The sequence below is a fragment of the Acanthochromis polyacanthus genome, chromosome 8, assembly GCF_021347895.1.
Source record: "Acanthochromis polyacanthus isolate Apoly-LR-REF ecotype Palm Island chromosome 8, KAUST_Apoly_ChrSc, whole genome shotgun sequence".
Classification (NCBI taxonomy): Eukaryota; Metazoa; Chordata; class Actinopteri; family Pomacentridae; genus Acanthochromis; species Acanthochromis polyacanthus.
This window is the reverse complement of record NC_067120.1, coordinates 22,078,140-22,091,273: the sequence shown is the minus strand read 5'-3', so window position 1 is coordinate 22,091,273 and position 13,134 is coordinate 22,078,140. Positions and strand designations below refer to the sequence as shown.

General features: G+C 38.4%; 1 protein-coding gene across 1 annotated transcript in view; it reads left to right on the top strand.

Moving 5' to 3' along the window:
* Positions 1 to 13,134, top strand: part of LOC110967711 (copine-8-like) — a 115,872-nt gene that overhangs the window by 35,941 nt on the left and 66,797 nt on the right. The window contains exon 3 of the mRNA XM_051952030.1: positions 11,826 to 11,872. Within this exon, the coding sequence (XP_051807990.1) occupies positions 11,826 to 11,872 (47 nt within the window). The remainder of the gene's footprint in view (positions 1 to 11,825; positions 11,873 to 13,134) is intronic.

The following is a 13,134-nucleotide window of genomic DNA, read 5'->3' as shown; positions in this document are numbered from 1 at the left end:
TTTTTATCAATTGATGATCAATTTTTGGGTGAATGTTCAGCACGATGTTGGTTGTGGACACACTGATCCAAGTCGCATATGTCCTGAATTTTTCTCATAAATCTGCATGTCAAAATTGGACCTGATGTAACCAATCAGGGATGCAATAAAGAATCAAATAGTTTGGCACCTGTATAGCTCAATGGGTTAAGCAGGTAAACCACATATAGGGGCTGGTTTCTGACGCAGCGGCCTGGGTTCAATTCCTGCTCGTGGCCCTTTGCTCTTTCCCCCATTCTTCTCCTGTCTCTCTTTCACTTTGTCTATCCAATAAAGTCATAAAACCAGTATTAAAAAAGAATTGAAAAGCTTTAAATATGAAATATGCAGAATCAATAGGCAATTTGACAAATTAATGTGAATTTTTAGATACACTACATTGACGCCACAGCAAAGAGAAATGCCATTGTTCAAAGAGGGAACCATCAAACTCCCGTAATCCTGACAAGAGCCAGTTAAAAGTTTGAAAGCACCAGTGAAGAGACAGTCTACCTTTATTCCAGGAGACACTTTGTGAAATGTTCAGTACTTTTAATCACATTAAGAGTGTCTCTGTTCTGTTCAAATGTCCAAGTAAGCCATTACAGAACTCATGCTAAATGAAAAATGGAACTTAGCATTTATAGAGATCTTAATCTAAAATTTTGACCTCCAATTGCTTTTCTGGACTTGAGTTCTGTTCACACACGTCAGATTTTTTCAAACAGGCCATCATTTAGAGCAACAGAGCTGCTCGCAGGTCTTGAAACTGGCAATCCGCCAACTTTGAGTGCAGTGCTCCTCAAAAAGCTCATGTTGAAATAGTTGATGTTGTGAAATGAAAGTCATCTGCAATTATTGAATGTTATCAATTGTGTTGACATTGGATAAACTGTCCGATAAAAAACAAAGATATTATCATGATCTGCATGTCAAGCTGTGTGATGCTTAGTAATCTGGTACCCTTTTGTTCCATCACCATTTTAGTGCCTTTGTAAGCTGCTCTATGACAGAGCACATCATTCATTTGTCTACAACACTACTAATTTACAGCATTATGATGAAAAATATTCTTTGAAATATATATATATATATATATATATATATATATATAACTCAACTAAAACCTGAGAAAGTGATATTTCACAGTAAGAATTTTGACAAAATGGTTTACATGAAAATGTTAAAGAGAGATGGAATGAACAGACAAATGAACAAACTATTATTATCTGATAAAGTGAGAGGTAACATCTCCGAAAACCAGCACTGGTTTGGAAGCATTTTGATGTAGAAAATAAAATAAAGCTATATGTATTCTGTGTCAGAATGAATTGGGATATAAGCTCTTGAAAAAATGGTGGTTGGCAATTCAGTGTAGGCATTATCATTATTATTATAATGATATTAATACTCCACCAAGGAGCGCGGCAGAGCGATGTGACGATCACGGCTGGTTTGACTGTTTGTCTGTGCGCAGCATTACTCAAAAACGCACACAGGATTAGGATGACATTTTCAGGGAAAGTAAGAATGACGGACCAAGTGATTCGATTTTGGCAGTGATGCGGCTTATGGTCTATAGATTTCTGTATCATTGCGAGATGGCATCGCTGTAACTATGACAAGAAGTGAACACTACGCCAGCTGCCTGCTGACGATCACACAATTGCGATCCTACTACAACTTGACTGCTGTGGACTTAACGGGACTTAGCGGAAATGATACAAAGAACAATTGATTAAATTGTAGGGGTGTTTCCGAGTTCCATCAATTCCTGCCGCCCGCAACATATTTAGGTCACATGATTCGGTATCCATACATAATGTATACACACACACACAATACACAACACACACCTGTACTCAGCGCAAAGTCATTTTGTTTGTGGGTGCATCTATATTAAATGGCCACATTTCATGTTGCAGTGATTTTTAATCTTCAATAACTGCTAAATAAACAAGTGTTGCTTTTTTTTTTTAAATTAAAAATGCTTTAATTCTGACAATGCCATATAGGGGAATGAACAGCCTTGGTAGATACTGTGCTCTCTGAGTGCTTTTTTACTTGTGTTATTTGTTAAATTGTATTCCATGAGTTAATGCCATGTTCTGTAGGATAATGTGCCGTGTTCAGATGCAACAACACAAAGTTCCATAGATTTTAGTGGTGTTTAAATTACAATTTGGTTACCGAAGAATGTAATTAATACATTTTAGATTACTCTAAATTAGTTTCATGTAATATTTTTCTGGAAAATGTTTAACTTTTTTTTCAAAAATTATGCACACTCTTGGTGTTTTTCTGAGTGTTTTAATACTGTCAGATGAGTTGACAAATGTAAATTTAAATTTCTTCTTAACTTATTGAGAATTTAGTTGTGAACATTTTACTCATTCTTGTTGCTGTGAGAATTAATTAGTAGGTTCCTGAACTAATGACAGTGCCCTATTTAAATTGTTCTCTAGATGTTTGCTGAAGAAATAACGTTAGATAAAAGTCCAAGCATCAGGCTAAGACAGCACATAGATTTTTAGTGAACAACTGAGTGAATCAGCTGCTGAAATCTTCTGTTGTGTGTAGCCAGATCATAGACTGTATATAAAGATGGACGTAGCATCTGGCTCCAAATTTGAAGCCCACCTGGAAGTGTCAAAAATTTGCAATATCACGCCGTCCGCTAGGGTTGGCTCCAAAAAGCTTTTGCTCCATAGACCCCAATTCATTTTTGGAAAAAATAAAATTTGATAGACTGATTTTCTACAGCTCAGGATTTTTTTCCCGTTAGTTTTCATGGTCAAAATGAGATATCAGGTGGTCGATCTTAAAATCAATCAATACTAAATTTTAAATAAATCGTTAAAGTTGGCGGAGCCAGGGGGCGTGGCTATACTTGATAGACAGCAACAGAAGCCTCTGCGGTAAAATGTGGGCAGGATAAGAGAGTCTTCAGCCAATCCTGCCCCTAGTTGCTCTCCGGTCCAGCCTGTTTGATGACGCTTTTTACGTCACTGGCTCCAAAAAATCCAAAACGGCGACCAGGAAGTAGCAAAATCCGGACTTCATTTTCTCGGCGTTGAAACCAACGGGTGACGTCATAGTTAGTTCATGCCTGAGCCAGATCAGACAGCGGCTCTAATGCTAATGCTAGGTGAGCAGGCCAGACAGAGAGAGTGGTGCAGGGTCTAGAAATGATCGTGTTTACTGCATTTACTGAGAAGTGATGAGAAACACAGACAGTGAGCTTTTTCCAGTAAATTCACAGCACATAAAATTACAACTATAACCATGGTAATTGTATTTAAATTCAAAGTCAGCTTTAGCCTCTGAGTGCTCAGAAGAAAACTTTAAAAAGACTAAAATTTCACTGATGAAAAGTAGACTAAAATGATGGTAACTCTTGTCTAAAACTAAGAAAAATCGAAATACTACCACCAATATATGTTTTTGCCCAAAGTCTAAAACTAAATCACTATCAGATGCTAACTAGCCACCTAACGAGAAGCACTACAGTGTTTTTCTTAAATGCAAAACTTAAGTGCACACACACACACACACACACACACACACACACACACACATACACACACACACACACACACACACACACACACACACACACACACACACACAGATCCACACAACAGCTCCCAGCAGGTTCAGCGCATACTTACGCGCATGCTGACATGCACGTGTACACGTGGACATTAAATTCTGCAGACAGACAGAAATATTCACGGAGAAACATCCACCACATGCAGGCAGATTTTGACTTCACCAACACAAGCTTGCATGCACTACACACACACACACACACACACACACACACACACACACACACACACACACACACACACCCACACCCACACACAAACTCTCTCTCTCTCTCTCTCTCTCTCTCTCTCTCTCTCTCTGCCTCGCCTGTGTGAATCAGTAGACATTTGCATATGTCAGGGGTCGTATTCGTCACTCGTTCTCTGCTCCCAATGTGAGTGAGGGGAACCAGATCATCTTCACACACAAACCAGCCACTTCCCTCCTACAGATATTGACAGCAGGGGTTCAATTTGGCAACTGGTCCAGTGGTTTTTAAAGACCCAGCCTGCAATCCAGCAGTAATTTGCCTTGATAGAGGAACATAAATGTTAGATTGAAGTTTTTCCTTGTAAACATGCAAAGTGAGTTGTTGTTTTAGGGAATGGCTTTGTGTTTAGCTAGCATGTAAACACATGGGCTTGGTATCAAACCTTAATGCTTTTTTGCAACAGACTTAAATGCACCACCAGAATGCTACTGCCAAAACACAGATCACTTCCAGACCAACAGGCACGAAGCATAATGAATGAAAGTGAACGTTGGTAAAAGTTTGTTGTTTGTTCTCACCTTGTGTATCATAGTATAAGAGAGCCTTTTGCTCATCAAGCACTTCTACATTGTTTAAAACAATCTGTGAGAGAAATGCTGAAAATTTGGCAGCGAGTGTGTCAAAAAATATCTTAAGTCAACAGTCCAATACTGTAACACTCAAACACTGCAAAAAATAACAGCAAATATCTATAAAACAGGGATATTTTTTTTTCAGTTTAAATACAGTAAAACAGTGTGATTCTACCGTCACACACTGTAAAAGAATATATTACTATATTTAAAAACAGAGATTTCTGATGTGAATATTATGTACATTTTTGAGCCTTTTTTTAATGACAGCATGAAAATCAGTACTTTTTCTGCGATTTTTCAAGATATCAGCTGTAATTTTCCCCCAAAACAGGGGAAATCTTTAAAATACTTGTAAATTATTGAAAAATTACAGGTACAAACCATTGAAAGTCTTAGCAGGATATATAAAGATGAAGAGGAAAAAGAGGAATCTGTTTTTAAGTCGCTGAACTTGAATTCATTTGACTTCAACTCTCAGGTTGGGGACGTTAAACTGAATAATCACACCCGTGGGTACACCTATGAATGCTGCTCACCCTCTGTGCGCCAGCTGAGCAGAAAGACGACAAAGCCAATATTTTATGAAGACACAATTTATTAAGTCATGTTAACATGAGTAGACTTTCATTGTTGTTAGGTGGAAACAGTGAGGCAGGTCTCTAACTGCACCTCTCTGATCACCTCATTTAAGTCGTGAAGGCCAGCATGTAGTGACCGTTTACGGGTGTGATTGTGTGTAACAGCAATGATTCATGATTGTAATCACTAAATCTGACACGTGACTCTCTCAAAAGACAGTGCTATTGTCTTGTCTGATTTTGGAATTATTTGTTTATCAGTGGTTTCTGATTTAAGTCAGGTCAGATTTAGAAGAGCATTTGAGCAACTTCAGAGCTTTTTTCATTTGTGGAATTAAAATGATCAGCCTTACTTTTGCAAATTCAAATGGACTCCACCTTAACTAAATGCTAAGAACAAATCCTCACATACTTTCATACGCAGGAACACATACACAGGTTAAAGACTGTATTTCCTTGTTGTTTTCATCTGTCAATCTGGCTGTGCTTTGTGTAAAGAAAACTGTGTGTTTTTTCAGTTAGCAGACGTCTAAAAGATAAACATGTTTCGATGCAAACACTTACTCTGAGTTTTGTTAAATATCCTTTTTACCTTCTATCTGTCCGTAGTGTACTTAGCACTCAGTTTATCATCATTACTTTTCCAGATTCCCTAAATCTTCAGCACTTTTCCCCTCTAAATTCTGCACCAGTTTTTGTGAGACCAGGTACAAGGACTTACATTTGGGTGCTTGCTGATACAGATCACTGATACAAGCACTTATTAACAACATGACAGTTCTAATAAAGAGGCACTCAGTACACTAAGAAGACGACACAATCCTGTATTATCTCTAGTAGTCATTAGGAGCAATGTACTGGTTAATAATACTGCCATGAGTAATTGCATGTAAATTGTATAACTGAATAATTGTAAATTATTAAATTAATTGCCAGCTATTTTGATCATGAATTAATTTATATTAGTTTTTTTTTTTAAAGTAAAAGTTCTCTGATACTAGCCTCTTAAATTGAAATATTTTCTGGTTCTCTTCCTCCTCTATGACAGTAAACTAAATATCTTTGAGCTGTGGACAAAGCAAGACATTTACAGATGTTATATTGGGCTTTGGGAAATAGTGATCAACATTTTTCTGAAATGTTCTCACATTGAATTTTAGAGTAGTGCAAAATAAGTAAGAATGAGCAAGACCTTGTTTTGTCACCAAACATTGTCTCACTTCTACAATGTTTGTCGCAAAGTTGGTTGTGCTGCTAGTGTGAGCAAAGTTGTTATTCTTACTAATGCAGCTTGTATTAAAAGTCCCACAGTGTGCTTCTTTTCAGTAAATTAATCAAAGTCTCACATGTCCCCTCAGTGTATTTTTCAGTTTTTAGCTCAAAATACTGGAAAAATGGTTCATTTCACCATGACTGTGTAACCCCTAGTTTTAGGACAGCTCTAAACATTCTGTTTTTCTCTGAAAACAATGAGCTGCTGCTGTTCCTGTCCCCTTCAGGAAGAGCATACTGTCTGCGTCTGTGATTGACAGCCAGAGGAATGGCAGAAATAAATGTCTCAGTATATTAGCAGCTTTTATTTTAAACCTCCAAATTTGCAACTAGAGAAACACCCAGAGAGCGCAGTACTCCATCAAGGCTGATCATTCCCCCATATAGAAATGCAAGGTTTTTTTTTTTTTTTTTGGTTTTTTTTTTAAATGCAGCATTTGTTTATTAGTTATTGATGATCAGAAATCATGACAACATAGAATGTGGCCATTTAACATAGATATACCCACAAACAAAATGACATTGCGCTGAGCACAGGTGTGTGTTATGCATGTATAGGCTATGTACGGATAACGGATCCCGTGACCTGAATATGTAGCGGATGGCGGGAATTGATGGGACTCGGAAACACCCCCACAGTTGAATCAATTGTTCCTTGTATCATTTCAGATGAATAAGTCCCAATAAATCCAGAGCTGTCAATTTGTAGTGGGATCACAATCATGTGATCGTCATCACTTGTAGTCATAGATAGAGTGCCGCTATCTCGCAATGAAACAGAAATTGTTAACAAATCCAGACTGTAGGCTGCATCACTGACAAAATCTAATCAATTGGTCCTTGTGTTATTTCTGACCTTCCCTGAAAATTTCATCCAAATCTGTTTGTGTTTTTGAGTAATGTGGCTAACAGACAGACAGACAGACAGACAGATGAACCAAGTAACAACGACAAAACACAATGAAATTGATTTTTACCATATGGGACCTTTAAAGAAGCTGTTTTTTTCACTCTTCCTCTCAGCAGTTTAACAGATTACAGGTTGCAATCTGCTTAACTTTTATTATCATTGCTTTTCCTAAGTTCAAAATGGTGGACATAGCTCCTCCTCTGCTACAACATTATGTTACTGTGAGGTGGTATCACACGTGGCTGTAGTTTATATGTGGGAGTGCATGAGCACAGAGACAGACTGATACCTGATAGTGGCATTGGTGCATCCCCAGAACCCTGTGGTGTTTTTAGCCATGGTTGGTGGTGTGTGAACCCATAATTGATGAGCTCCCAGAATTGCGGATTGGACCTTTAAATGTCAGACGATGGGAAAGGAGGATGAGCAGCCCTGCCCACCCCAACATTTATGCAAGGAGGCACTTGTGCTGCGTCCATGTCTCTGCTCTGCTGACAGCACTGGCCCCAGTCACACAGCATTAGACCGCCTCAGCAGAGCCACGCTCACACACACCCACACATACACACACACACACTCACAAAAGCGCACACATCAAGGGCCTCAGGCGAGCTCACGTACCATATTCATATTAGCTTATAAAGCTGAACAACAATCCAGTGTTTCTCGTTTGCGCGTGTTTGTGTGCTTATATGTGTGTGTGCGTATGATCACTGTTGTTCCCGTGATGCATGAATGTGGATGTGCTTTGATCAGTCTGCTTCAGCAGATTGGAAAGGGCATTAAGCAGACAGGAACATTATCAAAGTATCCACGGTTGCTGTCGCCTACATTCAAAAAAGGAGATGGTGTTAGCGATGCTGCTGTCTGTCTACTGCCCTCACCATCAGCCTGATGAATAGGCCGAGTTGCAAATGCAGCCGTACTGATGGAGAGGATGCAACATTATTTACAGGCGTGTGATTGATGTATCGCTTTTCCCCCCGCACAATAACGCAGAGACCGTGTGTCACCCGATGCTTCGTGGCGAGATTAAAGGATGACTGTATATTCAACAAGCTGAGCCCCAGCGCACTGCACACCATCCACAATGCAACATATACAGCATCCACAGTGACAGTCTGCCAAAACACAGCAAGTTTGAGCACTTCTGCAGTCGCGCCCGACGCAGGGTAATTAGGACGTGTGTTCTTGGTGTTTGGCCTCAAAAACAGTGTGACATTTTCAACATGGCTGTGAGCATTACACTTGCAAAATGGTAGTAATATACTGTATCTGGGCTGCACTTCAGCTCTGTTCTAAATGATAAAATGTCAGTTTTGGAAACTGGAATCCATCAGTTGGGCCTCATGATTTAAAAAGCAGGAAGGATATTCACACACAGTCACGACTGTTAATGAGTCCATGATTAAGTCAGTCATTTAATTTCTTCAGTTGGTGGCATCTCATACATTAGCTCAGGCATAAATTTACAATTAATTAATGCTGCCGGTAATGATGACACATGTTGCCTCAGTGGAAGGTGTTGCCTTCATAATCAGATGTCACAAGATCAACTCTAATTCTTTTTTAATGCAGCTCTCACAGTGACTCTGTGAGTCTGATTGCCCATGTGGTTTTTGTTTGTTTTTTCGATGCCTGTCCCTGCCGACCAGACCTTTATTTCGGAATTTTTATGCTGCATTTCAATTATTTCACCTTTTGGCTTCACTAAGCCTCTGTCCTGCAGATAAATATAAACTCCCAACTTCATTTCTCAAGCTTGTCAGAATTAATCTACTTACTTTTCCATATAAACAGCAGGTTTAAACAGCGTCAAGTAAGAAATAGAAAGGCAGCATTTTAATTAATTGAACAAGTACTTTTGTCATGACTGTGAGCGAATTAAAGGTGTAGCCATAAATTAGACATGGTAATTAGGTTTATGAATGTAATCTTGATCAACACTAACCACACACTACATGGACTTCATTCAACATTCTTTATTAACTGTGGTGAACATGTGAGTCGCTGCTGTGTATGTGACAGATATCAAAGACTGTAAGGGCTGCCATAGACACAAATACAAAAACATGAGCGTGTATAATAGCAGAATAAATACTAATCATGGCTGCTCTACAGAATGCAAACCTGCCATCTTCTTTTTACAGAACAAACTGTAAACACCAAACAACCAGCTGACCATCCATAATGTGGATCCCCATGGGTGGTCCACCAGCCACGTAGACCATCGTAGTAGTTACTTAGCATTCAGAATAAGCTGACAGGCTCATGTCTGCTGCATTTTTTTTTTCTTTTTTAGTACTTTCGTGCAAATAGGACAAGGACAGACAGAGGTTGTCGTTGTGGCCTTTTAGACTTAGTGATGATTGTTGCTCAGGTGGAATGGGTTGGAAACAGGTTCCTCTGGACTCCTCTTAAAGTATTTTTTAAGATGGTTCCCAAAGGATGGTGCTCAGATCAGAGCGATAAACAGCAGCCATAAAAGACGGCAATTTTTGTATTTTGAGGTCTGTTTGGATATTAGTGTTTTCAGCCACAATAAATGAATAGATGAAATGTATCTTGCTGTTTTAAGTACTAATTTCAAAGTGTCCAACTGAATTGGATTAGATTGAACAAATTATTTATTAATCATTACCAAGTTTGTATGTTTTAAAAGTTTCACTAATTACTTGTGTCAAACTAAATCAGTTTCATCATAATAATAGATGAACTTGATGATCTTGGCTTTTAAAGATTTAAGTAGCATCATGAGCTGTAACGTCACATTAACTACCAAGGAGTGGTCAACCTGTAGAATAAACTGCAAATGTTAAGTAACAGTAGATATGACTATTTTTTTTAAATGTAGCTGTATATGAAGAAACATTTTACACATAGCTCATAGACAATCGTACCTCCTCAAACTCAGTTAGCAACAACTGATTCTGCAATAGCTGATTGGGGCGGCATGGCTCAGTGGGTAGAGTGGCTGTCTTGTAACTGGAAGGTTGCTGGTTCGATCCTTGCCTGAGCTTATGTTGAAGTGTCCCTGAGCAAGACACCAAACCCCTAATTGCTCCTGGTGGGTTGTGGTTAGCGCCTTGCATGGCAGCTTCTGCCACCAGTGCGTGAATGGGTAAATGTGATGTATCATGTAAAGCGCTATATAAATATAACTGTTTATTAAGACAGCTAATTATTTAGTGCGACTTTTTTTTAGCTTTATTAAGTATCGTAATATCTGTATAACTCTTATCTCTGGTATACATTAAGTTAACTTAGTCTAACTAAACTTCTTTTGTCATATAGCAAGGTTGTTGTGTATTTAATTTAAAATTTCTCCAATTTCCAGCATATTAAACAGCATTTTGATATACAGCAAGCAGTTACTGTGAATAAATGATTTGTGAAAAAAATGTGTGGCAGCATTATCTGCAGCTAATGCTAACAGTCTTCATTGAGAATGAGGGAAAAACATTTTTTTCCTTCATTGTCCTAATTTGAAGTATAATGCGAATGTAGCTGGACAGCATTGGGTACAGAATTATTAAATATAATTTTAATTGAGTGTTTGAGTGGCTATATTACTAACCATGTTCCATTATTTGTACTTCCTTTACTTCTATATAAGTGGGTACCTGCTATATTGTATATTAGCAAACTGGTTCATGCTACCATAGTCGGTTGCTTCAGTCACTGGCTGTGTCCGAAATCGCATACTAACGTACTACATACTACATACTCAATGAGTATATACTGTATACTACGTACTATAAGTATGATGCAACGAAGTGAAGCGTGACGTCAGAGTCGGCAGCCACCCGGCCATTCGGATGGTGTTTACAAACCCGAATAGAGGAGCTGAGATGAGCCGAACACGGCGGGATTTCGTCTGGGGGGAGGAGGGGGTGATCACATAGACATATGTGTCGTTAGCCTAATGGCATAATTACCTAAGTCATTTTTTTGGCCTTCATGATTTAGGCAACTATGCTATTAGGCTAACGATATGTTTATGTGATCACACGACGGGATGAGCCGATGTGGGCCGAAAGGAAGACAGTAACGCCGCATATTCTTTCCGCTCGGTAATGTCCGACCGGGGGGGGTGAATATTCGGCTATTCACACTATTCGCTCTTTCATTACCAGTTAAAGCATGGTGTCTGGTCCCAGTGACTTTCATAGCTGTCAGCCGCTGCCATGTGACAGGTGTGTGTGAATACAGTAACGACTGCTAAAATGCAAATGAAATGTCATTTTAGTGCCAGCTGATTGCCTCACTCTGTTCTCACCAGCGGTCTGTCATCAAAAACACTCCAGGACTCCTTGGGCTGGAGATGCTCAAATGTCAATAAGAAGGACTTTCCTCCACCCACACAAACACTCACTCGTCCCATCCCTATCCTCCCCTTCGCTCCCTCATCTCCCCCTCTCTGAAATATCATCATGCTGCAAGCAAAGTTCTAGTGACATTTAATTAGGGAGTTTTCCTCTCATGTTGGGGTCCAGGCAAAGAACACGCTCTCAGCTGACTTCTCAGCACTGTTTGTTCATTGTTAAATACTCTTCAATTAGTCTAACCCTCTCCTGTTTGTCTCCCCTCCTCTGTTTCTAATTCAACAGTTTGTGTCCTGTACACTCAAGGAATAGCCAACAGGGAATGGAGAGAGGTGAGTACAGTGGTGGGATGGTGGGGGCAGCTAGATACTGAAACATTACAAGGCTCAAAGAAATAGAAATATATAGAAAGCTTTCCTTTGAACCAGTATTTGTTACATGATAGCATGATGGCCAGTTATGGATTTTTTTTTTAGAAAAAATTATCTTACATTGTAAATTACAGTTGCAAATTTTGTAAATCAGGCTCCAGGTCTTATTTTTGAATATTGGAAGACTTATGCAACCACTAACTAGTTTTTCCGTTTGTCTTTTTGGATTTGGAATCCATGAAGTCGCACTGACATGCCACTATCACCCATTCAGATTGGCCAACTTCCTTACGTCATGCAAGGAATTAAAAGAGCATACCAAATGATGACATGACAGATGGAAACAACATCAGACCTGTGCAGCTGCAATATTTATTTCTAAAACACAAAGTCAGCAAATGAAGGAAAAACAGTTAAGATGTACTGATTTATTTTTAAAATTTTTTTTTAATATACCACTTAATCACTGCTTTGTAAGAGTGCTCTATACTGGGTAGGTCAGCTACAGACACAACAAGCCTCAAATTACCGCAGTAATGATTAAAAGAAACAAATGCCAGGTTACCTTAACATAAAATTAACTAAATAATAAAATAAAAGTCAGATGAATAGTTAGCTACCCAAATACCATCAGTTAAAATGGAATAATTTGACCCTCTAAGACTTTGAATTGAAGATGTGATTGTGAAAAAATTATATACATACATATATATATATATATATATATATATAGTGCCTATCATAAGTATTCACCCCCTTTGATGTTTTACCCTTTTATTGCTTTCATAAATCAATCATGGTCAATAAAATTTAGCTTTTTTAACAAAAAAAATTATTGGAAAAAACTCTTTAATGTCAAAGTGATAACAGATTTCTATAAAGTAATGTTAATGAAAGAAAATTATATAAATAAAAATAATTGTTTGCATAATTATTCACTTCCTTTTTAATTTAATGGTCTAATTCAATAGAGGTCCATCAAATTGTTGCCAATAGTCTCACAATTAGTGGAATGAAGATCACCTGAGTGGTGTGGGTGTGTTTCAAGTGATTGAGTTGTAAAACACCTGTGTCTGAAGGGTCCAGAGAGTGGTTGATCAGTATTCCTGGCTACCATTACACCATGAAGACAGAAGAACACTCTAAGCAACTCAGGGAAAGGGTTATTGAGAAGTACATTCAGGGGATGGTTACAAAAAAATTTCCAAGGCACTAAACATCCC